Raw genomic sequence first — 27,656 nt, 5'->3', positions numbered from 1 at the left:
GATGCGGGAAAACGCCGCGGATTCGCGGCGTTCCCGCATCGCTGTGGTGTGAACCCAGCCTTAGAAGGGGACACATCCCTCCTCGGTATATGATTAGACATGTAAGCTTACACAGGCCACCACCAACTGCATATTTGTTCCTAATTAGAAATAATTTAAAAATAGACTTAAAACAGTGAGGGTTTCCCCGCATCCAATTCACATGACAGGAGAGTGTGATCGGCTTTCAATGGGGCTTTCAATGGGGCTTTCAATGGGGCTGGTTCACACAGCTCTGAAGCCGCCGTGGTCCGCATTTAAAAAAGGGTCCTGTGTGTCTTTGGTTCCGATTCAGGTGTAAATTCAGGCAAAAATTTGCACCTGAATCGGTGAACCAGACCCCATGCTGTGTACCACAGCCGCAGCATATGCGAACCCAGCCTCCTGCAATGCCAGCTCGTCCTTCCTACCCGTTTCCTGTAATTACAGAAAGTTGCCCCCAGCTGCTGGGAAGAGATTTTCAACATTCTGTGCAGATGCTGGGGAAGCTTGTAGTAGGAAAAAGAAACAGTAAGGACATGCAACTCATTGGGGGAGATTTACTAAAACTGGAGCTCTCAGAATCTGGTGGAGCTGTGCATGGTGGGCATTCAGCTTCTAACTTCAGCTTGTTCAGTTCACTACTTCCGGACCGCTCACTACACATATACTGCAGCAGGGCAGCCCGGCTGCGTGAAACAACGTACTTGTACGTTGTTCACGCTTCCTAGTCTCAGGTGTGCACGCATGCCGCCGGCGACCCGCTCCCATTGTGATTGGACGCGGCGGGAGCCAATCAGCGGGTCCAGGGCCCGTGATGGCCACTGGCCAGCTACGATCCTTAGGGGCAATGGCAGAACAGCGGTCTCCCTATGTAAACAAGGCAGACCGTCGTTCTGTCACATAGGAAGAGATAGATCTGTGATTCCTACTGAATCAGGAACACCGATCTCCCTTTGTCTAGTGTCAGTATCTCCCACACAGTAAGAAAGCACACATAGGGAACACACGTAACCCTTTGCTTGCCCCTGGTGTTAACTCCTTCCCTGCCAGTGTCATTTACACAGTGTCAGTGCATTTTTTTTTTTTTTTTTAGCACTGATCAATGTATTGGTGTCACTGGTCCCCAAAAAGTGTCACTTTGTTTCCAATTTTTCCGCCGCAATGTCACAGTTCGGCTAAAAATCGCTGATTGCTGCCATTACTAGTAAAAAAAAAATATATAATAATAATAGAAAGTCCCTAAATCCCTACCATAGTTTGTAGACGCAATAACTTTTTGTGCAAACCAATAAATATACGCTAATTGTTATATTTTTTTTCCCTAAAAACATGTGTCAGAATAGAATACAAATTGGCCTAAATTGATGAAGAAATTAGATTTTTTACATATTTTTATTGGTTATGTTTTATAGCAAAAAGGGAAAAAATATTGTTTTTCTTTTTTTCAAAATTGTTGCCCTTTTTTGATTATAGCGCAAAAAATAAAAACCGCAGAGGTGATCAAATACCACCAAAAGAAAGCTCTATTTGTGGGGAAAAAAGGACATCAGTTCTGTTTGGGTACAACGTCGCATGACCGCGCAATTGTCAGTTAAAGTAACGCAGGGCCGAATTGAAAATCATTAAGGGGGTAAATCCTTCCGTGGCTGAAGGGGTTAAGTTAACGTGATTTGTCATGCAACTTTGGTTTGCATGGCAAGTCACAGCCCACTGGTTTCAATATCACCCGTTCCGATCCAAGCGACTTAAAGTTGATGCAACTTGAGTGCCAAAGAGTGTGCAGTTGCATCAAAGTTGCACTCAAAATCGCAGGACTTTGCAGTCGCACTAGTGTAAATGGAGCTTTAGGCTTTGACAATAAAACCTGGAAGCTGATTGGTTTGCATTAGATTTCCCACACTCTAGTTTTAGTAAATCCCCACCATTGTTTCCAAGTTCCCATGAGATTTTGTTTTCACTATTGCTTCGTTTTTAATGTAAAAGGTCAGTTCATTTCTGAGTATCATCATCTCCGTAATGTTACTCAGCTGCCACTTCCGGACTCAGAAACGTCTTGTCCCCGGTGTGAACTCAGGTGTGTCACGAGGGAAAACCGCTCTGAAAACTGTTTGCCGCATTCAGAACACGAATAGGGTTGATCCCCGGTGTGAATTTTTTCGTGTCTAACGAGGTCAGACTTCTGGGTAAAAGCCCTCCCGCATTCAGAACATGAATAGGGGCGATCGCCAGTGTGGATCCTTTGGTGAGTGACCAGGTTTGATCTGTCGGTAAAGCATTTCCCGCACTCCGAACAAGAATAGGGCTTCTCCCCCCTGTGAACCTTCTCATGGGTGAGAAGATATGACTTCCGAGAAAAACATTTGCCACATTCAGCGCAGGAGAATGGTTTCTCCCCTGTGTGGGACCTCTGATGCGTTATGAGCGTCTCTTTCCGGGTGAAACATTTGCTGCATTCTGAACAGGAAAAAGGCTTCTCAGCTCTGTGGCTTCTCTCATGAATGACGAGATTGCTCCTCTCTGTAAAACACTTCCCGCACGCCGAACAGGAGAACGGCTTCTCGCCTCTGTGGCTCCTCTGATGCGTGAGAAGTTGTTTCCTCCATGAAAAACATTTCCCGCACTCAGCACATGAAAAGGGCTTCTCCCCCGAATGGTTTCTCTGATGTGAAATCAAGTGCCCTCTTTGGGTGAAAGATTTCCCACACCCAGAACAGGAAAACGGCTTCTCGGCCCTGTGCGTTCTCTCGTGGGTGACAAGGTTGGATCCCACGCTGAAGCATTTCCCGCACACGGAGCAAGAGTATGGCTTCTCTCCAGTGTGAACTTTCTCATGCGTGATGAGATTTGACTTTCGGGAGAAACATTTCCCGCACTTGGGACATGAGAATGGCTTCTCTCCTGTGTGAGTTTTTTGATGCCTGATGACGTCTGACTTCTGTACAAAACACTTCCCACATTCGGAACAGGAAAAGGGTGTGTCACCACTGTGCCATGCTTGATGCCTCCGGAGAAGACATTTCTGGGTAAAACTCTTCCCACACTCAGAACATGAATACATCGTCCCTGCTGCGTGAGTCTTCTGGTGTGAAGTCAGTTCATCTCTGCTATCAAAACGTTCGCCACACCTAGAACACGGAAACATCCTCATTCCTATGTGTACAGTGTTGATAGATGAGGGATCAGGAATGTCATCGTCTTCTGTTTTACTGTCGGACGAGACAGGGGGATGTTTCTCCGTGTTGTATCTTTTATATCGTCCATCTGGAAGACAAGCAAATAATGACAAAGGACAAAAAGGATTGTTTAACCACTTGCCTACCGTGCACTTCCCCTCCTTCCTGCCCAGGCCAATTTTCAGTTTTAAGCGCCGTCACGCTTTGAATAAGAATTGCGCAGTCCTGCAATACTATACACATATGAAATTTTTATCATTATTTTGGATAGACAGATCTTTCTTTTGGTGGTATTTAATCACCACTGGAGTTTTTTTTTATTTTTTGCTAAACAATTGAAAAAATACCAAAAATTTTGAACCCCCCCCAGGAAGCACTGATAAGGTGGAGCTGGTGGGTACTGATAGGCACTGATGAGGTGGCACTGATAAAACTGCACTGATATTCAGGGTACTGAGGATTACTGCCCTGATATTCAGGGTACTGAGGATTACTGCCCTGATATTCAGGGTACTGAGGATTACTGCCCTGATGAAGTCTGTAAGTTAGGAGTGCTATGTATATTGTCCTTTGTAATTGCAGTCTACAGCAGAGGTCTCCAATTTTTATAAAGAAAGGGCGAGTTTACTTCAGACCTTATGGGGGCAGGATTATGCCCAGTGTGAGTAGAAAATGCCCTGGCATTAATTGGAGTAAACAGTGCCCCATCATTGGTATCATTGGAAGGAATAGTGCCCCATCACTGGTGTCAATGAGAGGAATAGTAACCCATCATTGGTGTCAGTTACAGGAATAATGTTCCATTGTTGGTGTCAGTGGAAGGAATAGTACCCCATTGTTGGAGGTCAGGGGTAGGAATAGTGCTACATCATTGATGTCAGTAGGAGGAACAGTGCCCCATCACTGGTGTCAATGGGAGGAATAGTGCCCCATTGTTGGAGGTCAGTGGTAGGAATAGTGCAACATCATTGATGTCAGTGGGAGAAATAGTGCCCCATCATTGGTGTCAATGGGAGAAATAGTGCCCCATCATTGGTGTCAGTGGGAGAAATAGTGCCCCATCATTGGTGTCAATGGGAGAAATAGTGCCCCATCATTGGTGTCAATGGGAGAAATAGTGCCCCATCATTGGTGTCAATGGGAGAAATAGTGCCCCATCAATGGTGTCAATGGGAGGAATAGTACCCCAATCTTTGGTATCAGGAGGAGGAATAGTGCTCAATCATTGGTGTCAGTTGGAGGAATAGTGCCCCATCATTGGTGTCAGTGGAAGGAATAGTGCCCTATTGTTGGGGGTCAGTGGGAGGAATAGTGCCCCATCATTGGTGTCAGTGGGAGAAATGTTCCCCACTCATTGTTATTAGTGGGAGGAATAGTGCCCCACTCATTGGTGTCAATGGGAGGAATAGTGCCCCATCATTGGTGTCAATGGGAGGAATAGTGCCCCATCATTGGTGTCAATGGGAGGAATAATGCCCCATCATTGGTGTCAGTGGGAGAAATGTTCCCCACTCATTGTTATTAGTGGGAGGAATAGTGCCCCACTCATTGGTGTCAATGGGAGGAATAGTGCCCCATCATTGGTGTCAATGGGAGGAATAGTGCCCCATCATTGGTGTCAATGGGAGGAATAATGCCCCATCATTGGTGTCAGTGGGAGAAATGTTCCCCCCCCCATCATTGGTATCATTGGAAGGAATAGTGCCCCATCACTGGTGTCAATGAGAGGAATAGTAACCCATCATTGGTGTCAGTTACAGGAATAATGTCCCATTGTTGGTGTCAGTGGGAGGAATAGTACCCCATTGTTGGAGGTCAGGGGTAGGAATAGTGCTACATCATTGATGTCAGTAGGAGGAATAGTGCCCCATCATTGGTGTCAATGGGAGGAACAGTGCCCCATCACTGGTGTCAATGGGAGAAATAGTGCCCCATCAATGGTGTCAATGGGAGGAATAGTACCCCAATCTTTGGTATCAGGAGGAGGAATAGTGCTCCATCATTGGTGTCAGTTGGAGGAATAGTGTCCTATTGTTGGGGGTCAGTGGGAGGAATAGTGCCCCATCATTGGTGTCAGTGGGAGAAATGTTCCCCACTCATTGTTATTAGTGGGAGGAATAGTGCCCCACTCATTGGTGTCAATGGGAGGAATAGTGCCCCATCATTGGTGTCAATGGGAGGAATAGTGCCCCATCATTGGTGTCAATGGGAGGAATAGTGCCCCATCATTGGTGTCAATGGGAGGAATAATGCCCCATCATTGGTGTCAGTGGGAGAAATGTCCCCCCCCCCTCATTGGTATTAGTGGGAGGAATAGCGCCCCATCATTGGTGTCAGTGGGAGAAATGTTCCCCACTCATTGGTGTCAATGGGAGGAATAGTGCCCCATCATTGGTGTCAGTGGGAGAAATGTCCCCCCCTCACTGGTATTAGTGGGAGGAATAGTGCCTGATATCAGTGGGAGGAAAATTAGCCCTAAGGCCAGATAAAGGTAAGTAAAGGGCTGCATCCAGCTCCTGGGCTACAGTTTGAAACCACTGGTCTGGAGGGTACATAGCAGTCAACAGAAATGACATAAGACCACCTCCATGTCTTATAAAATGTCCAGCAACAAAGGAAATGTACGGTGGTTTTGCATTTTTCTTTTTTATATTTACAGTATTATGGTCAGGACTAAAAAAATTAAATAAAAAATGTTTTTTTGTTAGATTAATATAAATGATAGCATTTATATGTGTTGTATTCCCATATGAAACAGGCAGGTGGCGCTCTCAAGTAAAAAATTATATTTACATTTTAAGCTCCAAATCTTGGCCAAGAATTTTTTATTTTTTTTGAAGACCACTGCAAGGGTCATTGTCAAGTCTGGGGGTACAGGTATTGGGGGCAATACCTACTCCTCACTTTTGTAGGATCCCTCTGTCCACTCCAAGGTGCTCTTCAACATGGTCGCATGTCTGCCTGCTCAACATACAGTGAAGGGTTAATAGCCTCGCACTGTACATGATATCACCAAAGGACCACCCACAGTCCAGAGTGGAGGATAGAAGAGAAGAGCGTCAAAGGAAAAAAATACAGCCTCTTCCTTAACCCCCCAGACCTAATGGCCATTTAACCCTTGCATTTGGGGGCCCCACTACAAAATGTTTTTTTTTTTCCATGCCGAACCTGAGCCTTAAACTGAAATTTACATACATAAGTGAATGAGTTAGGGTAGTCACACCTCTCATCTGCTCCATTTGGCTTCATCCTGAGGTTTCAATTAGAGACAGAGCATCTAAAAGGAAGCAGTCTCTGCTGTTCTGTCACCCTACAAAACCCATATTGAACCTTAATGGGGACACAGCCTACAATTAAGACCTGACAGGTCTTCTAACTCTTCCCTGCTCTATCCAAAACTGAAAAAAAAATACAAATTCTATCTGAAGTTGGGCTTTAACAGTTCATTACTCACCCGAACCTATCTCTGAAGATTTTTCCTCCTCCTTACAGGGTTCATCATCGCTCCCATACATCTCTTCTGCTTCTTCTTTAACAGTAATTTGATTTGTATCCTGAAAAAGTACACAAAAGTAACTTAAAGCAGAACTTTTCAAACAGTTTAAACAAAAATAATATTAAACAGCTAATCAGATGTAAAAATATGAAAATTAGCTTTTGCTGCAATACTCACCTTCTCTTTAGCACTGATCCCCACAGAAAGTCCCCTCTACTGCCTTCCATGTTAAATGATAACCATTGTCATTCAACCCACTTCCTGTGAGCCCATTGCATTAAGGTCACCACGTCACCCTTCAGCCCTTTTTTAGAGCCGATAATCAGCTCTCTGTGTAAAAACAATTCAAGTAGCCGCTGGATTGCTCTTACAAGCAGCAGGGGGGGGATGAACCCCCTCCCACCACCTTCTGAGTCCTTACCGGGATTTCCTGTCCCACCGGGAGTCCCGATTGACCAGCTGGCCCTTTTGGGGGCTGATCACAGAGCCGTACGAAGACCTGATCAGCTTTGTTCGGCTCTTTGATATAGTAATCCGGAAGCAAAGACCTTATAACACTTCCAGGTTATGCAGATGTAAACGGCGCAATTTTCAAAAATGAAAAGCATTTGATCACACCGATCTTGGCGTGATCAAATGATTTATTTAATTATTTAATTTAATTATACAAGATTTATTCAATTATCTGTGATTCTCACACGTTAGTATGGGACGTGATTAGTGCTGGCCGCTGTCATCATACTATTATAAGATAGGAGACCTTCGATTTGGCAGCTCCCAAGACCTTTACTACTATGAGAGTTCTTACATCCATTTATCTGAAACAACCCCCCCATCCCCAGCATTTGATGAGGCTCTGGGTTCCACCTACCTGATCATCCTGAGGGATCTTGTGACGTCCCTGTGTGTCATCTTGGGAATAAAGAGGACTGGGACTTCTCTCTGGGGTATTTCTATTACTAGATCCAACTGTAAGAAACATGTTTATATTCATATGATCTTAATTAATATAGCTGTAGAGAGCAGAGTCACAAATCAGTAGAGCAGGGTGCAGAGTAAGGCGTCAGTAATACAGGGTGCCAGAATGAGGAGTCAGTAATACAGGGTGCAAAGGTAGAGCATCAGTAGTCCAGGGGTCAGAAGTCAGTAATGCAGAGTGCAGGATCTGCAGTTCCGGATGCTGGGGCTGGGTGTTATTAGTGCAGGGCACAGGTTTAAAAGTCTGTAATGCAAGGTCAGTAGTACAGGGTGAAAAGCGTCAGTAGTGCAGGATGCAGAGTCAGTAATGTCAGGTGCAGGGTCAGGAGTCCATAATACAGGGTGCAAGGTCAGCAGACAAAAGTGGTCAGAAGTCAGCAGTGCTGGATCAGGAGTCAGTAATGCAGACATAAGGAGTCACTGCAAAGTTTAAGGATGAAGACTCAGTAATAAAGAGTGCAAGGTTGAAGAGTCCATAATCCAAGCTACAGGGTCAGTTGTTGGTTTTACATGGTGCAGGGGTCAGGAGAGAGTGATGCAGGGCACAGGGTCAGGAATCAGTAACACAGGGTTAGGAGTCAGTAATGTTGGGTGCAAAGGAAAGAAGCCAGTAACACAGGGCACAAGTTTAGGAGAAAGTGATGCAGGGCAAAGGGTCAGGAGTCAGTAACACAGGGTACAGGTATAGGAGTCAGTAATGCAAGGTGCAAGGGGCAGAAGTCAGTAACACAGGGCACAGGTTTAGGAGTCAGTAATGCAGGGTTCAAGGGTTAGGAGTCGGTAATGCAGAGTGAAGGGTGAGGAGTCAGTAATTCAGGGTGTCAGATCAGTAATGCTGGGTGAGGAGTGAATGCAGAGATCAACGATGAGGAAGCAGCATTGCAGAGTTCAGGGCTCAGGAGTCAGAAATGCAGGGTGTAGGGTCAGGGGCCAGTAATGCATTGTGCAGGGGTCAGGAGCAAGTAATGTAGACCACAGGGTCAGGATTCAGTAATGCATGGTGTGAGGGTAAGGAATCAGTAATTAAATGTGCAAGGTCAGGAGTCTGTAATGCAGGGTTTGGAGTTAGTAGTGCTGGGTCAGGAATCTGTAATGTGGGGTGTAGGGTCTGGAGTAAGGGGTGCAGGGTCAGGAGTCTGTAATGTCTGGTGCTGGGTCAGGAGTCTGTAATGTGGGGTGCAGGGTCAGGAGTCAATAATGCAGGGTGCAGGGTCTGGAGTTAGTAGTGCTGGGTCATGAGTCTGTAATGTGGGGTGCAGGGTCAGGAGTCAATAATTCAGGGTGCAGGGTCTGGAGTTAGTAGTGCTGGGTCAGGAGTCTCTAATGCAGGGTGCTCAGTCAGGAGTCAGTACTGCAGGGTGAGGAGTCAATGCAGTTCAAGTTCAAAGGGTGAGGCATCAGTAATGCAGAGTGCAGGGCTCAGGAGTCCTTTATGCAGATTGCAGGGTCATAAAGTTAGGCAGTTTGCAATGCCGGTAGCAAGGACATACACTTATGTGCAAGTTTTTTTCTTCCTCCAGCACCCCTTTTCCCCCTGTTATGCAGAGCAGCACAAAGAAGGGGAGGAGAGACATAGTTACCTGTCCTGTTGCGCTCCTCCTACCAGATATACCTCTCACATCCAGCCCAGGCACTTCTGTGTGATGTTACATACAAGCGTATGGGATGGGCAGAGAAAGTGGATCTGCTGGAAGTAGCAAACCAAAAGCTGCGTCCCACCCTCACCTCCCTGCGCCAGTTTGTAGATTTGGGGGGAAGATGTGTGCCACCAGAAAAGGCTTTGTGTTCCACCTGTGACAGGTGTGCTAGGGGTTGCTGGCATCTACATCTGTCTTCTGAGCAAAAATATTCTGTGCAAATTTCCTTTATGGCTCACCTGTGCTGATTTCTATAGGAATTTCCTCCTCTTTAATCCTCACATGTCCATCTTCCTTTTCCTCAGCTCTGACGTCTCTCTGAGTGTCTCCGGGGTCTGTGAATAAAGATGAGAGTGAAGCCCCCTGTACTGAGATGTATGAGAGACCCCAGAGAGTGTGTGTGGGGGGAGACTGGTCACGTCTCTTGGCTGGTAACACACAATGACATGATGTGAGGAGGAGATCCGGAGTCTAATAGAGGCTGATGGCTCCTGACTCCCCCACTGGGCACATACTGTCTCCCCATTACTGTCTACTGACAGAGGAGGGGGGAGAAGAAGAGATTGTTGTAGTGACTGAACAAGGAGAATCTGGGGCTCTTCTCTGGATTTAGTGTTTATTCCTCACCTGTGCTGATCTCTGGAGGAACGTCTTCCTTGTATTGTTGATCCCCCATCTCATACATCTCCTCTTCTTCTTCTTCTTCTTCTTCCTGTTCTTCAACTTTGACAATAATGACTCCTTCACCCTGGGTAAGACATGTTCTGTTCTTTGTAAAATCCTTCTTATTATAAGAAGAAACATAATAATCGGAATTTTAATTCAATCGCTCAATTTCTCTTACCTGATAATCCTGAATCATCTCCTGATCCTCCTGTGTGGAGTCCCGGGAATACAGACGGGGACATTTCTCTGCGGGATTTCTGTTACTGGATCCATCTGTAAGAAACACACATACATTTACTTGAGGGGAGCAGCTGTTTATAGCAACCAATCAGCTTATAGTTTTCAATTTCAGAGCTTAACTGAAGAAGCTGAAGCTAAAAGCTGATTGGTTACTATGCACAGCTGCTCCAGATTTGGCAAATTCCCCTATTGTTTTTATGGGAGGAATATATTAAAACTAAAGCAGACAGAATCTGAAGCAGTTGTGCATATTAACCAATAAACTTCTAGCTTCAGCTTGTTCAGTTACCCACTTTAATCCCGGGCACTTCCACCCCCTTACTGCCCAGGTCAATTTTCAGCTTTCAGCGCTATGACACTTTGAATGACGATTGTGCGGTCATGCAACACTGTACCTATATGAAATTGTTCTCCTTTTTTGAGACGAGACAGATAGAGCTTTCTTTTGGTGGTATTGAATCACTGCTGGGTTTTGTTTTTGTTTTTTTTTGCTTAACAAACCAATATGTTTTTCTTAGTTTCTGTTATAAAATTTTGCAAATTGCACTGATGAGGCTGCACTGATGGGCACTGATAAGCTGCACTGATTATCAGGACACTGATGACCAGTGCCCTGATTATCAGTGTAAGCAGTGTGCTGACAGGCTTGTCGGTTATTGCCACTCCTTTCCTCACACCAGGGGAGGGCTGGCAGCCCTAGGCCAGGGGGGCAAGTCCAGTCAAGTGGCCCATATAACCGGTGGTGGCAAAGTGATGGATAGGGAAAACAGACTAAGGTTTTCCATGATCACAAAGGTGGGGGGGGAGGGTCAGGGAGGACAATGTGGCCCCCCAGGGCCTGTGGAGGACTTGTACCACCATAGCCTCCAAGAACTAAAGTGCAAACAAGTCCTTGTATGAATCCCTCAGAGCTGAGGACCTGACCCCCCCCCCAGACCAACCTGTGAGGGACTACAAGTCCAAGCATTACCGCCTGAGATTTAAGGATTTGACCCCCCCAACTAGTGAAGGACTACAAGTCCCAGCATGAAACCCTGAGATCTAAGGATGTGTCCCCTTAGGTCCTGAGCTCTGAGGGGTTCATGCTGGGACCTGTAGCCTTTTACTTTTGGGATATCACATCCCCAAAAGTAAAGGACTACAAGTCCCAGCATGACCCCTGGCTGAGATTTAAGGATGTGATCTGCTCCTCTGCTACCAGCTCATTCTCCCATGACACACATGCGCCACATTACACATATGTTCTAATTCATTCACTGCTCCCTCACCTCAGGCAGAGGTGCTTCTGTCAGTCAGTGACCGTTCCCTTCCCTCAGGCAGGCTCTGAGGCGCATGCCGCCACACAGGAGAAGATGGAGGGAGGAGGTGAGTGGATAAAACACTAATAGGCGTGGTGGAGGTGGAAGATCCTTTCCTCCTGGGGACTGTGACATCACTGGTTGCTAGATGCCAGTCAATCCTAGCAACCCCTGCAGATGATAGCGGCCAGCAGTGGAACAAACGCATCTTGGCCAGCAGAGTCACTTTGTGAGTAAAGCTATGCCACACAGAGACACCGCTCCACATTTCCCTGCACAGCGAGAGAGAGACCCTGCTCCACATTTCCCTGTACCTGATTAGAGCCATAGGCTCTAATAGGCTTCAAAATAGGGTGGACTCAGAGCGCAGAGTATTGCACTTGGAGCCCACCCAGGTGTATTAGAAAAGCAAATGAATATTTGCTTTTTTTTTTAACACTGAATCGGCTCTCCACCAATCAGGATAGCGCAGGTCTAATACCCATCACCTGATTGGCTGGAAGGTCCTATTGGACATCTAGCAGGAGGAAGCATGGAGGACACAGGAGCCACTGCCTGACCCTCTGCCCGTCCCACAGCTCACCCCCGTCATCTGCTGCCTGACCTGCCACCAAGATGCGGTAAGTGGCAGTCAGAAAGCGAGCGGGCAGGGGTTGTGCTGGTTAAATGCTGCTGGGGGGGTCAATGCGGCTGCATTTGATGGGCACAGTGTGATTGCATTTGATGGGCACAGTGAGGCTGCCTTTGATGGGCACAATGTGGCTGCAATTGATGGGCACAACGAGGCTGCATTTGATGGGCACAGTTTTGCTGCATTTGATGGGCACAGTGAGGTTTCATTTGGTGGGAAAAATGAGGTTGCATTTGGTGGGCAAAGTGATGTTACATTGGTGGGCACAGCGAGGTTACATTTGATGGGCACAGTGAGGCTACATTTGGTGGGCACAGTGAGGCTGCATTTGATGGGCACAGTGAGGCTTCAATTAATGGGCACAATGTGGCTGCAATTGATGGGCACAATGTGGCTGCAATTGATGGGCAAAATGAGGCTGCATTTGGGCACAGGGTGGATGCATTTGATGGGCACAATGTGGCTCCATTTGATGGGCATAGTAAGGTTGCATTTGGTGGGCAAAGGGAGGTTGCATTTGGTGGGCACAGTGAGGTTACATTTGTGGGCACAGTGTGGTTGCAATTGATGGGCACAGTGAGGCTGCAATTGATGGGCATAGTGAGGCTGCAATTGATGGGCACAGTGAGGTTACATTTGGTGGGCACAGTGAGGTTGCATTTGGTGGGCACAGTGTGGCTGCATTTGGTGGGCACAGTGTGGCTGCATTTGGTGGGCACAGTGTGGCTGCATTTGGTGGGCACAGTGTGGCTGCATTTGGGGGGCACAGTGAGGTTACATTTGGTGGGCACAGTGAGGTTACATTTGGTGGGCAAAGGGAGGTTGCATTTGGTGGGCACAGTGTGGCTGCATTTGGTGGGCACAGTGAGGTTACATTTGGTGGGCACAGTGAGGTTACATTTGGTGGGCACAGTGTGGCTGCATTTGGTGGGCACAGTGAGGTTACATTTGGTGGGCACAGTGTGGCTGCATTTGGTGGGCACAGTGAGGTTACATTTGGTGGGCACAGTGTGGCTGCATTTGGTGGGCACAGTGAGGTTACATTTGGTGGGCACAGTGAAGTTGCATTTGATGGGCACAGTGTGGCTGCATGTGACGGGGGGGACATGCAGGAAGACAGTGAGATCAGCAACACTGCAGCACACCAGTGTGAGCCCACATCATAGGACCAGCTACTGCACATGCTGCTGAAAGAAACTTCCTTATCTGCAGAGAGGGGGAGAGACTGGCCACAGCTCACTTACTTGGAATGAAGGATCCAGCATGAGGCTCAGTCATCACAGCTTCCACAGCGTCCCATAGAAAGCACTGTCTGCTCTGTTTAAATGTTCCCGCCCACACATCCTATTCAGACGCAGCACATAGGCTGCTCAGAGTGTGGGCGGGCACAGAGAGAGAGGGGGCTGGAGGAGGCGGAGCGGATCCACCCTCTTCCATTCGGCTGTGCTTGCAATGGACACAGACTGTCAGCTCAGAAGCCGGGGACAGCACTGTGACAGGACAGATGTCTGCTCACAGCATAAACGTTCCTGCGCTTCTGGGCTGTTATCCAGCCCTGTCAGCCTCCCTCCGGACCGAGCAGTAACATGTGGCCAACTGCGGAACTGCACATCATGTGCACTTCCCAGCTCAGCTGGCAGCACATCAGACTTTTTATAGCGAATCAGAGCAGCCCAGGGGGAAAATGCATCCCTGCCCCCCAGCCCAGCCCGCCCCTGCCTCACACAGACACAGCGTGAGAGGAAAGGACTGCAGATAACTGGAAAGTCTGTTTACATATGATCAGCTGTGATTGTACACAGCTGATCACATGGTAAAGGGCCGCTGTAATTGGCCCTTTACCCCGATCTGTGATCAGCTGGTCACAGAACATGCCCGATGCACGCTACAAGGGGGAGGGCTCTGGGAGGACATCTATGGACATCCCCCCAGATGGCTACAGCAAAGTACTAAAGTGGTTAATGTGTATCTATGGTAAAAATGCAAACTCACATTCATGTCCATATTGTAATGAATAATTTCTAGCCTTCTCCTAAACCTAAACAATCTTGAAGTCTGTACACATGTAAAGATCCCCACACATTTATTGGCTTGAATTTTGTGCCTCGTATTCACTATGCCCTGTGAGTAGGCACTGCCATGTCACACATTTCACAGAGCCTTCCTTCTAAACTACAGAGGTACTCAGAGGAGGACAGGAATCACTGTTTGCAGGTAGCAAAGTACCATGGGACACGTAGCCCTTAGAAATTCAATGTAAACATCAGAGAAGAAGCTGCATGTACGAAAGAAAGTGCATGTTGTGACCATGAAACTCCTTAAGGCTGGGTTCACACTGCTGCGGGGGGGGAGATCCGGATGTGATTCGCACCGCAAATCACATCCGATCTCCGTAGCGATGCGAGTTCAGCCATACAGATAGTATGGCTGAATTCGCAGCGCTCCCGCAGCAAACTCGCACGGGACCCTTTTTTTGGTCCGCAACAGAATCGGATCGCATGGGGGTTCACACCATGCGATCCGATTCCTGTGCGAGTTGGCAGATCGCACTGCGATTTGCGGACGGATCTGGGGGTGTCATTAACATAACATTGACACTCCCAGCCGTCCGCATAGGGCAGTGTGAACTGCCGGCGGGAGGTGTGCGATGCGGGAAAACGCCGCGGATTCGCAGCGGTGTGAACCCGGCCTAAAGCTTTGAAAATGAATGATAGAAGCTGATTGGTTGCCATGCACAGCTGCTCCAGATTCTGGCCGTTCCAATCTTAATAAAATCCTTTCTATGTGTTTATATCAGAGGATGTGTGGATCTAGGTGGATCCTCAATACTCTTCTCTCCTTTACAAGAAATGAAAGTCTCCTCTTACCCGGTGATGTGAGGGGCGGCCAGTTCTCCATCATGATGTCCTTGTAGAGATCCTTGTGTCCTTCTATATACTCCCACTCCTCCATGGAGAAATAGACAGTGACATCCTGACACCTTATAGGAACCTGACATACTTTCTCCTTACATCAGTATCTAGGTCAGGCTTTCTCAACCTTTTAACCCTAGAGGAACCCCAGAAATAATTTTCAGATCTCGAGGAACCCTTACTAAAACCAATTCATTAGGGGTTAATAGGAACAATGCTCCTTATACTGGTGGTCCATAGGAAGAATGTTCCCCTTAAAATGGTGCTCAGAATGCCACCCTTAGACAGCTAAAAATATATTTTAGGTCATGCTGCTAGCTTTGCTAAGTGATGTTGAACCTTGAACTCTGTAGGCACCATCAAAAAGGTGGTTCATCAGCCACAGCTCAAGGAACCCCTAGAAATCTCTGGAGGAACCCTGGTTGATCTAGGTGGATCCACAATACCAAAAAATGTAAGTCTCCTCTTACCCTTTAATGTGAAGGGAGGCCGGTTCTCCATCATAATGTTCTCTTATAGTTCCTTCAAAATATTTCCCCAACTCCTGCTCTTGCCTGAGTTTGGAGTACAAGATACAAATGTAAATCATAAAAAAAGCATTTAAATAACCTAAAATAAATTATAACAAAAAATTTCAAAACTATAACATAATTCATATACCCTTTATTAGAACTATACAGCTCTATCATCTGGGTTAGAGTCTCTATAACAACACATACAGTGGTGTGAAAAAGTGTTTGCCCCCTTCCTCATTTCCTGTTCCTTTGCATGTTTGTCACACTTAAGTGTTTCGGAACATCAAACCAATTTAAACAATAGTCAAGGACAACACAAGTAAACACAAAATGCAATTTGTAAATGAATGTGTTTATTATTAAAGGTGAAAAAAAATCCAAACCATCATGGCCCTGTGTGAAAAAGTGATTGCCCCCCTTGTTAAAACATACTATAACTGTGGTTGTCCACACCTGAGTTCAATTTCTCTAGCCACACCCAGGCCTGATTATTGCCACACCTGTTCACAATCAAGGCATCACTTAAATAGGAGCTGCTTGACACAGTAAGGTCCACCAGAAGATCCTTAAAAGCTACACATCATGCCGAGACCCAAAGAAATTCAGGAACAATTGAGAAAGAAAGTAATTGAGATCTATCAGTCTGGAAAGGGTTATAAAGCCATTTCCAAAGCTTTGGGAATCCAGCGAACCACAGTGAGAGCCATTATCCACAAATGGCGAAGACATGGAACAGTGGTGAACCTTCCCAGGAGTGGCCGGCCGCCCAAAATTACCCCAAGAGCGCAGCGACGACTCATCCAAGAGGTCACAAAAGACCCCACAACAACGTCCAAGGAACTGCAGGCCTCACTTGCCTCAGTTAAGGTCAGCGTTCATGCCTCCACCATCAGGAAAAGACTGGGCAAAAATGGCCTGCATGGCAGAGTTCCAAGGAGAAAACCACTGCTGAGCAAAAAGAACATCAAAGCTCGTCTCAATTTCTCCACAACACATCTTGATGATCCCCAAGACTTTTGGGACAACATTCTGTGGACCGATGAGACAAAAGTGGAACTCTTTGGAAGGTGTGTGTCCAAGTATATCTGGCGTAGAAGGAACACTGCATTTAATAAAAAGAACCTTATACCAACAGTAAAATATGGTGGTGGTAGTGTGATGGTCTGGGGCTGTTTTGCTGCTTCAGGACCTGGAAGACTTGCCGTGATAAAAGGAACTATGAATTCTGCTGTCTACCAAGAGATCCTGAAGGAGAATGTCCGACCATCTGTTCGTGTACTCAAGCTGAAACGAACTTGGGTTCTGCAGCAGGACAATGATCCTAAACACACCAGCAAGTCCACCACCGAATGGCTGAAGAAAAACAAAATGAAGACTTTGGAGTGGCCTAGCCAAAGTCCTGACCTGAATCCTATTGAGATGTTGTGGTATGACCTTAAAAAGGCCGTTCATGCTCGAAAACCCTCTAATGTAACTGAATTAGGACAATTCTGCAAAGATGAGTGGGCCAAAATTCCTCCAGGACGCTGTAAAAGCCTCATTGCACGTTATCGCAAACGCTTGGTTGCAGTTGTTGCTGCTAAGGGTGGCCCAACCAGTTATTAGGTTTAGGGGGCAATCACTTTTTCACACAGGGCCATGATGGTTTGGATTTTTTTTCACCTTTAATAATAAACACCTTCATTTACAAATTGCATTTTGTGTTTACTTGTGTTGTCCTTGACTATTGTTTAAATTGGTTTGATGTTCCGAAACACTTAAGTGTGACAAACATGCAAAGGAACAGGAAATGAGGAAGGGGGCAAACACTTTTTCACACCACTGTAGAGATGTATTCATAAAAAATATGCAGAGCTATTCATCCTGTATAACTACATTTTGTCTATGTGAATGGGACAAAATCAAATGTTATACGGCTATTTACACTCCAGGTTGAATGTTCTTCATAGAATGAACCAGACAAATATTAAATTAAGGCTACTAGATGGAGCTGATGATCATATGAAATAACTATGTATTTACTATGACCGCCAGCTACATCTAGGGGCCATAAGGCGGTATTTTCGAAATTGCCTAAAGATTAGCTGCAATTTGTCAGGTGTTGTGCAAGCTCCTTCAGTTGACTGTTGGACTCCCTATGTGATGGTTTGAATAGGTAGCCCAATGCCCAGCTGATGAAGCGCATATGGCAGACTGACAACACTACTACTAATTGACAGGCAATGGCTTGGGGTTGTCAGCCTGGAACACAAAATGGTGTTACTGGCAGGACCTCCAGGTAGGAAGCTATATAACAGATACACAAACAAAATTGATTAACCCTGATCTCAGGACTCCCCTTTATCTGGGGAGGGGGGGGGGGGCAGACTTGAGCCAGTGGGAGTAGAAATTGTCCTGGCATCCAGTTGGAGCAAACAATGCCCTGTCAGTGGAAGAAACGCGGCCCCATCTTTGGTGTCAATGGAAGGAATAGTGCCACATTTTTGGTGTCAATGGAAGGGATTCTGCTGCCCCATCGTTGGCTTCAGTGGAAGGAATGATGCCCATAATTGGTGTCAATGGAAGGAATTCTGCCCCGTTGTTGGTGTCAATCAAAGGAATTCTGCTCCATTGTTGGTGTCAATGGGAGGAACTCTGCCCCACTGTTGGGGTCAAAGGAAGGAATTCTGCCCTATTGTTGGTGTCAGTGGGAGGAATAGTGCTCCATCGTTGGTGTTAACAGAAGGAATACTGCCCCAAGGGCTAGATAAAAGCAAGCAATGGGACCAGTTTGAAGACCACTGCTCTAGCTAAATGTTGGAATAAAAATGGCTGGTGTGGGCAAATCTTCAGCTCTGGATTATAGGACACCCCCCAGCACCTGCAAGAGTGGACTTAAAGGGGAACTAAACCCTCCTATACTTTACAGCTGAGGAAGGTGCCATCTTAGCCTCTGTTTGCAGTTGCCATTGTGCTGCACATGTGGTCAGTTATGACACCAGCCATTTGAGGGCTTTAAAGTTTAGTTGAAAGCTGACATAAGCACACTGGCAACTGTGACTGTTATCACCAGAGGCATGCCTTGAATTAGTAACTGTTTTGTGAAATTTGTGGGTTTGGCTCAGTTTTAACTTCTCCATGAGCTACTAAAAAAAAAAAATGGTCATACTGGCCGCAGACTTCCTTCCCCCAGGTGCTAGGATCTAGCAGGCACGGTGTGCTCGTCTTCCCATCCTGTGCCCCCTAGAGACAAAGAGCTTGCCCCCAGCCATGCACCTGATGTGGTTATGTGGGAAGAGGACGGAGCCTGTTGCCTGGGAAAACTGATGCTAAGCATTAGCTTTCCTGGAAAACAGGATCACGCCCCAGCTCAGATAAATCTACCTGGCGAACCTCTTGCAGTGCCTATTAAAGCCCCAAGGAACATCATCCCTTTCTGTGCCTATTACTGCCCCAAGGATCATCTCCCCTTGCTGTGCCTATTACTGCCAGGAGGATCACCTCACCATGCTGTGCCTATTACTCCTCCAAGAATCATCATCCCTTGCTGTGCCTATTACTGCACTGAGGATCACCTCCTTTTGCTGTGCCTATTACTGCTCTGAGGATTATCTCCCCTTGCTGTGCCACTTAACGCCCCCGAGGATCATCTCCCCTTGCTGTGCCTATTACTGCCCCATGGATCATCATCTTTTGCTGTGCCTATTACTGGCCCGAGGATCATCTCCTATTTTTGTGCCTATTGCTACCCTGAGGATCACCTCCCCTTGCTGTGCCTATTACTGTCCCAAGGATCACCTCCCCTTGCTGTGCCTATTACTACCCTGAGGATCACCTCCCCTTGCTGTGCCTATTACTGTCCCAAGGATCACCTCCCCTTGCTGTGCCTATTACTGCCCTGAGGATCAACTCCACTTGCTGTGCCTATTACTGCCCTGAGGATCACCTCCCCTTGCTGTGCCTATTACTGCCCTGGGAATCATCATCCCTTGCTGTGCCTATTACTGCCCCAAGGATCATCATCCCTTGCTGTGCCTATTACTGCCCCAAGGATCATCATCCCTTGCTGTGCCTATTACTGCCCCAAGGATCATCATCCCTTGCTGTGCCTATTACTGCCACGAGGATCATCCCCCCTTGCTGTGCATATTACTGCCCAGAGGATTATCTCCTCTTGCTGTGCTTATAACTGCCCAGAGGATCACCTCCCTTTTCTGTGCCTATTACTGCCCAGGGGATCACCTCCCTTTGCTGTGCCTATTACTGCCCCAAGGATCATCATCCCTTGCTGTGCCTATTACTGCCACAAGGATTATCTCCCCTTGCTGTACCTATTACTGCCCCATGGATCATCATCTCTTGCTGTGCCTATTACTGCCCAGAGGATAATCTCCTCTTGCTGTGCCTATTGCTGCCCTGAGGATCACCTCCCCTTGCTGCACCTATTACTGCCCTGAGGATCACCTCCCCTTGCTGTGTCTATTACTGCCCTGGGAATCATCATCCCTTGCTGTGCCTATTACTGCCCCAAGGATCATCTCCCCTTGCTGTGCATATTACTGCCCCGAGGATTATCTCCTCTTGCTTTGCTTATTACTGCCCAAGGATCATCATCCCTTGCTGTGCCTACTAATGCCCCGAGGATCATCTCCTCTTGCTGTGCCTATTACTGCCCCAAGGATCATCTCCCTTTTGCTGTGTCTATTACTGCCCTGGGAATCATCACCTCTTGCTGTGCCTATTACTGCCCCAAGGATCATCTCCCTTTGCTGTGCCTATTACTGCCCTGAGGATCACCTCCCTTTGCAGTGCCTATTACTGCCCGAGGATCATTTCCCCTTGCTGTGCCTATTACTGCCCTGAGGATCACCTCCCTTTGCAGTGCCTATTACTGCCCGAGGATCATTTCCCCTTGCTGTGCCTATTACTGCCCACACATTATCTCCTCTTGCTGTGCTAATTACTGACCTGAGGATCACCTCCCCTTCCTGTGCCTATTACTGCCCTGAGGATTATCGTTCCTTGCTGTGCCTATTAGTGCCCTGAGGATCACCTCCCCTTGCTGTGCCTATTATTGCCCCAAGGTTCATCCACCCCCCCCCCTCCCCCCCCGCTGTGTCTATTACTGCCCAGAGGGTTTTTTGCTCTTGCTGAGCCATATAGCTACCCATGAATTGTGTTGTCCATGCCGTGTCCATTGATACTCCATAGACTGTCTCCTTACGCCATCCCTTACGCACACCCCAATTTCTCAATAAACGAGAGGCGTTTATACATGCGGTTGTAGGGAGGGAAATGCCTCGGCCTCTTATGATTGAATAAGTAGAGTGAAAGCTTCCTGGTGGGATCGCTCAGGTGGGTTTGGACTAGGATCCGAATGTGCTTCAGTCCCTATAAATGACATTGACTAACTATAGGAAGGTGTCCATAAAAAGGTGCTGACATCGCCAGTATCCCAGCCCTTTGTTTATGTGTGCTGGGGGCATGGGATGACCCAGCCCTCAGCTGATTGGAGTGAAAGAAAAAAAAATAGTGATTCTAATATTCAGATTTACCCATCCAACCACTATTTTTTGGAAGAACATCTATGAATCAAAAGCTGAATATCAACTATAGATCAGCTACAAACTACTCGGGGTCTCACAAATGTGTTTAATCGCTTGCTGCCCCCCCACAGTAGTTGTACTGGGAGCAGATGGCAGCTCCAGGCCGGGTAACGTACTGGTACGTCGCAGCCTTTCTTCCGGGTTTGAGGCGCATGCCCACTGCCCACCCATGCTGTGTCCAGGTTTGGCAGCTGCTTTCAGTGATGTGGCCAATCACACACAGAGTTCTGTGTTTACAATAACACAGACCTCTGTGTATTGTGAACAGGGATCTGGCTGTTTCCTCTCCCTGCAAACCAGATGGTTAAGTAAAGCCGCACACATTACACATTGTTAGGCACAATATTAACCCCTCGATTGCCCCTAGATGTTAACCCCTTCCCAGCCAGTGTCATTAGTACAGTGTCAGTGTCACTGATCACTCTATTATTGTCACTACTGATGTCAGAGTCAGAGTACCTCCCAGCCAGAGTCAGCTAGCGCCAGATTGCCCACCACCCTATCACAGTCCCACTATAAGGCATTGATCACCGCCATTACCAATATAGCATCTACAGCTGTGTAAATTCCAGTATATATACCATAGTTTGTAGACACTATCATTTTCACACCAGCCAATTAATATACACTTTTTTGGATTTTTTTTTTTTTTTTTTTTTACCAAAGACATGTAACAGAATACATTTTGGCCTAAATTTATGAAGACATTTGATGTTTTTACATTTTTGTATTGTATATGTTTTACAACATATTTTTTTTTTTTTTTATTCTGTCTTTTTTCATTTATTTGGCAAAATTAAGATTAAATATCACCAAAAGAAAGCTCTATTTGTGTGAAAAAAATGATATAAATGTAATTTCTTTCACACAAATAGAGATTTCTTTTGGTGGTATTTAATCACCTCTGGGTTTTGTATTTTTTGCTATCAAAGAAAAAAGACAGAAAATTTTGAAAAAAATAAATTAAAAAAATCATAGTTTCTTTTAAAATGTTGCAAACAGGTAATTTTTCTCTATCACTGATGTCCGCTGATGAGACTGCACTGATGGGCACTAATAGGTGACACTGATGAGGCGGTACTGATCTGGAGGCACTGATGAGGCTGCAGTGATAGGTGGCACTTATAGGTGACACTGATGATAAGGCACTGATTGGCAGCACTAAAGGGTGCTGATAGGTGGAACTGGAGAGCACCGATTGGCAGTACTGATGGGCACTAATACCCTGTTTCCCCAAAAATAAGACCTATCGTGATTGTCGGTGATGGCTGCAATATAAGCCCTAACCCCCAAATAATCCCTAGTTATAGTCCTTGTAGGTCTTATTTTCGGGGTAGGGCTTATTTTTGGGGAAACAGGGTAGGTCTTATTTGAGGGGTAGGGCTCATATTGCAGCCATCACCGACAATCACGTAGGTTTTATTTTTGGGGAAACAGCATAGGTGACACTAATGAGGTGGTACTGATCAGGAGGCACTGATGAGGCTGCACTGATAAGTGGCACTGAGAGGTGGGACTGATAGATGGCACTGATGATAAGGCGCTGATTGGCAGCACTGAAGGGCGCTGATAGGTGGCACTGGAGAGAACTGATTGGCAGTACTGATGGGCACTAAAAGGTGACACTGATGAGGCGGTACTGATCAGGATGCACTGATGAGGCTGCACTGATAGGTGGCACTGATGATAAGGCATTGATTGACAGCACTGAATGGCTCAGATAGGTTGCACTGGAGAGCACTGATTGGCAGTACTGATGGGCACTTATAGGTGGCACTAGTGGGCAAAGTTGGGACTGATGTCCCTTTAAGAGAAGCCGGTTATCGGCTTTCATCTTTTCGCCTCATGTTGTCAGCATGAGAAGAAAAAAAGTAGATAACCAACTTCTATTTACATTGTTTGATCAGCTGTCATTGGCTGACAGCTGATTACGTGGTAAAGGGCCACTTGATTGGCCCTTTTGCCTAATCTGTGATCAGGTGAGTCTGAAGGATTTGGCGATCACACAGCGGGCCGCCCGCACGCCGCAAGGGGCACACGAGCTGGGCGAGCACAGGAGGACGTCCATGGATGCCCTCCTAGCATTATAAGCCCACGCTGTAGTCATCTTTTGGCTACAGCACGGGCAGGAACTGGTTAAACACGCGTTTTGGCGCATAACAATCGTGGAAAAATCGCACCACGTTTTGGAGTGCCATTAAGATTAGAGACATACAAATGCATGCATGCTTTGCCTCAATTTGGGGTCGCAGGCAGAATCGCTGTGACAATTCCAAAGTGTGACTGGGTCCTCAGAGCCTTGCTATAAACATCACATTTTCTACTACTGAGTTTGCCTTTTGTGTCCTGATTGATAGGCGTGTTTCTTTAAGATGCAGGTCATGACTTTCTGGAGAGTACGCCCCCCGACACCAACACACCCAGCCCCAGCGGAGCTCCTCTTCTGATGTGCTACACCTCAGAGGAAGATGATGATGTGTGGAGGTGACATAATCCCCCCATTCAGTCCACACACAGTGCTGGGACCCCCTTCTCTCATAATAAGAAGACATCATTACCTCCTCCTCACTGGACACACACTCTCCAGTCTCACACCCCTTCAGAGGGATTCCACTGCTGGTTATCCTTCCTTTCTCCTCCTCTGGGCTACAACAAAATGGCCGCCGCCCTTCCTGCATCGGGGACAATTATCTCAAATCACGCGGTTATATACTTTTAGCCTTTTATAATTACTACTCGATAGATATTAGGAAACAATTTGACTATTTATCTGAATGACTCAAACGTCTACTTTTGCTATATTTTCCCCGCCCATGCTCGTCACTATGGCAACCAGGAAGCAGCTGTAGACGCGTGGAACGCACACAGCGAAAGGACTAAACCACAGAGGGGAAGTGATTGGAGTGTTTCCTGTTCTGAGTTAACCACTTGCCATCCGGGCCGTTTCTGACAATTCACTCCTACATGTAAAACGCTTTTTTTTGTTTGCTAGAAAATTACATAGAACCCCCAAACATTATATATATATATATATATATATATATATATATATATATATATATATATATATATTTTTTAGCAGAGACCCTATAGAATAAAATGGTGCGCGTGGCAATTTTTTTAGGTCACGTGGTTTTTGTGCAGCGGTTTTTCAATCACAATTTTTGGGGGAAAAAAACACTTTCATTAATAATAAAAAAAAAGAACACTAAAGTTAGCCCGAATTTTTGTATAATGTGAAATATGATGTTACGGCGAGTACATAAATACCTAATGTGTCATGCTTTAAAATTGCATCTGTCCGTGGAATGGCGTCAAACTACTGTGCTTAAAATTCTCCATAGGCGACGTTGTATACGCCTTTATAGGTTACCAGTTTAGAGCTGTAGGAGGTCTGGTTCTAGAATTTTTGCTCTATTGCTCTGGTGTCGTGACAATACTTCACACGCGTGGGAATTTAGAGCCCGGGAAAGGTGGTGGCTGCCACGGGAGGGGGGTGAGATCCCTTTCTGCCACCTGTAGAAGTGGTCGAGTGGCTAACTGCCTGAAAGGGAATCGCTGGCTGAAAAGATACATACCTGGACGATGCCTGTAGGTAGGGTTGCCACCTGTCCAGGATTCACCTGGACAGTACGGGTTTAGAGTAATTTTGAATCATGTGTCCGGGTCTCCTGCCGCCTGGAACCCAGACAAATGATCCATACTGCAATGTGGCTCAGGACTCGTTCAGGTGGAGGTCAAGGCAGGAACATTACTAGGTTTTCAGGCTGAGGTTCTAATGCTAAAACAGCAGTTTGTATCCTGCTGACTTTCTCAGCCAATGCACAGGATCCTACAGGAGGAGAAGAGGTGCCCGCCAGAACAAAAATATTACAGCGCACACATGCAAAACTGACATTTACCTCCAGCAAGACTTTTTTAAAACACCTAGACATTTAAAAAAAAAACATTATCAAAAAATATGGGGATTTGGTCACACCATATTGCTATATGGTGCTTAAGCCCACTTACTGCGACAAAGTACCCCATAATTAGTGGGTCCTACACTATCCATAGATCGGGAGATCCTGCTTCTCTGAACCAGGGGAGGTGCCCGGCAGACACGGAGGGCATTCGAACCCTGGAAAACTTTACAGAGGACGAGGCCGCTATAGAATAAAGAGTCCGGCCAGCAATGCCCTGTCAGTGTTAGTGGAGAATTGGAGGAGCGCGCTGGATCGGTGATGGGAGCTCCATGATCGGCCGATCAGCATGTCATTTATCACAGAGACAGCTGACCGGGAAGAGGAGACCAGCCGCAGAATCAGCTCCATCCACAATATTTGGCTGGGTAAGAAAAACTGACCTGAGTGAGGGGTGAGAGGGGGGAATTCTTAGGATTCTTTGCGATCACCTCTGTGTTGTATGTGATGATCGAGAGTCAGACCCGGTGCCAGCATAATACAGTGTCCTGCATAGAATAGTGTGTCCACTCCACAGGTCCTCCTGTCATCCTGCCCCCTCCTGTCACCCTGCCCCCTTCCTCTTTGTTTCCCTGGCAAAGGTAAATCATAATGGGCTACTATGCTACTATGCATCGCATAGTAACCCATTATGTGTCACTTACCTGACACAGGAGCCAGCAATGTCACCGCTGTTCCCTCTTCCACGAAGCGTCCATCTTCCTTCCCAGTATCGCGGTTCCGGCGCTGTGATTGGCCGGAGCCGCGATGACATCACTCCCACACATGTGCGTGTGCATGACCGCCGTTAGCAACGGCACGCTGAGTGCGCCTGCATGCTCCGTAGACAGCGGTGCCTTTCTTTTGCAAATATCTCCTAGACCGTATAGGTTTAGGAGATATTTCTTGCACCTACAGGTAAGCCTTAAAGGCTTACCTGTAGGTCAAAGTAGTCTGTAAGGGTTTACAACCACTTTAAAGCGGTGTTTTAGCCACAAACATTTATTTTTTTATTTTTAAAGTCAGCAGCTACAAACACTGTAGCTGCTGACTTTTAATAAGGACACTTACCTGTCCAGGGAGCCTGCGATGTCGGCCCCCCCGAGGCCGCTCCATCCAACGGATCGGGTGCATGTGCCACCATTCTAAGGGAAACCAGCGGTGGAGCCTTGCAGCTTTCAATTCTGGTTTCCTACTGCGCATGCGCGAGTCGGCTGGTGCTTTGTGAACGACCAGCTTGTCTTCTGGGGGACACACAGAGGAAAAGACGTCCTGAGCTGTGGGCCAGCTGGAACAGAAGTATACTTAGTGCTTCAGAAGAGGTGAGTTAGGAAAAAAATAGCCAAAAAACGGGTGGTGGAGGGGTCGTCTTTCCTTTAAGACAAAGTTCTAAAAGTGGGTGGAACTCCACTTTAACTTTATTGTCTGACTGTAGATCGATGTTTGTCCCAAGCACGTTTCAAGCTATTTACTGTTGAATGTCTCACTACCTCTGCTGAAAGGTTATTCCAAGAATCAACTACCCTTTCTAAAAATATTTTTTGAACCTTCCTCCAGTTAATTTGAGGTCATGTCCCCGTCAGTGGTGGCTGGTGCTCAAATTTTTTTTGGGGGGGGGCAGAAAAAAAAAATCAAAAACAGCCTCACTGTGCCACCAATTGCAGCCACTGTGCCCACCATATGCAGCCACTGTGCCCTTCATATGCAGCCTCTGTGCCCATCATATGCAGCCTCTGTGCCCATCATATGCAACCCCTGTGCCCACCATATGCAGCTTTTGTGCCCACCATATGCAGCTTCTGTGCCCACCATATGCAGCTTCTGTGCCCATCATATGCACTTTCTGTGCCCATAATATGCAGCCACTGTGACCCCCCCCCCCCCGCTCACCCGCCATCAAACTGGCACTTCCTACACTAGGGTGACGGCAGCGAGCTGTGGGATGGGCAGGCGACAGCTCCTGCATTCTCCATGGTTCCCGTGCATCTCTTCCTCCATTCCATGGGGTGTGGGGCATGCACACCGACAATACTACCCCCCCCCCCCGCATGGGAGGAGGTCCAGCACTTACCGGGCTGTTAAATCCTCTTCTCCTGTGTCTCAGTGCGGGCAGCAGCAGCGAAGGAGTCCAATCCTCCAGCTCCCTCAACCGTGTGTCTCTTCCGCCAAAGCGTCGGGCATCCAATAGAATGGCCGGTGCTTTGGCCAATTAGGAAACAGGTCTCACTGACCTGATTCCTGATTGATGGGGAGGCACTGTGGTGGGTATAAATAGCGAAAATCAATTTGCTATGGTAACACAACAGGGTGGGATCAGGGCGCACTCTCTGTGCCCCGAGCCCACCCTTTTTTTGAAGCCTATTAGAGCCTCAGGCTCTAATCAGGTGCTTCCAAAAAAAACAAAAAAAAAAATAACACCACCTCCCACACTGCCACAGGAGTCCATGCGTCCAGCGTCCTGAAAGGGGTCAGGCGCATGGATAGGGAGGCAGCAGGGATTGGGGGGGGGAGGCGCCCATGCGTCCACAATGCACGTGCCGCCTCTGGTCCCCATGTTCTTGAT

The 27,656-nt window shown here is 46.9% G+C and overlaps 1 protein-coding gene across 1 annotated transcript; it reads right to left on the bottom strand.

The window, feature by feature from the left end:
* Positions 1-1,940: 1,940 nt before the first annotated feature.
* LOC143957119 (uncharacterized) lies at positions 1,941-23,826 on the bottom strand. Its single transcript, XM_077467266.1, has 8 exons — positions 23,711-23,826; positions 15,523-15,606; positions 10,150-10,244; positions 9,933-10,053; positions 9,545-9,640; positions 7,562-7,659; positions 6,649-6,748; positions 1,941-3,282 (listed from the first exon to the last, which is right to left on the bottom strand). The coding sequence occupies exons 2-8, from the start codon at positions 15,554-15,556 to the stop codon at positions 2,045-2,047; spliced, it is 1,782 nt and encodes a 593-aa protein (XP_077323392.1). The 5' UTR covers positions 15,557-15,606; positions 23,711-23,826; the 3' UTR covers positions 1,941-2,044.
* Positions 23,827-27,656: the final 3,830 nt, after the last annotated feature.

The sequence above is a fragment of the Lithobates pipiens genome, unplaced genomic scaffold (assembly GCF_037356315.1).
Source record: "Lithobates pipiens isolate NorthernLeopardFrog02 unplaced genomic scaffold, aLitPip1_a1.2 Scaffold_51, whole genome shotgun sequence".
Taxonomy (NCBI): Eukaryota; Metazoa; Chordata; class Amphibia; order Anura; family Ranidae; genus Lithobates; species Lithobates pipiens.
The sequence above is the reverse complement of the archived record's forward strand: the minus strand, read 5'-3'. Positions and strand labels throughout refer to the sequence as shown.

Coding starts and splice junctions, on each gene's coding strand:
- LOC143957119 (XM_077467266.1), bottom strand. CDS start 15,556: ATGATGGAGAACCGGCCTCCCTTCACATTAAAGG. Junction 10,245..15,522: donor GCCTCCCTTCACATTAAAGG/GTAAGAGGAGAC, acceptor TGTTTCTTACAG/ATGGATCCAGTAACAGAAAT. Junction 3,283..6,648: donor ATCTTCAGAGATAGGTTCGG/GTGAGTAATGAA, acceptor CTTGTCTTCCAG/ATGGACGATATAAAAGATAC.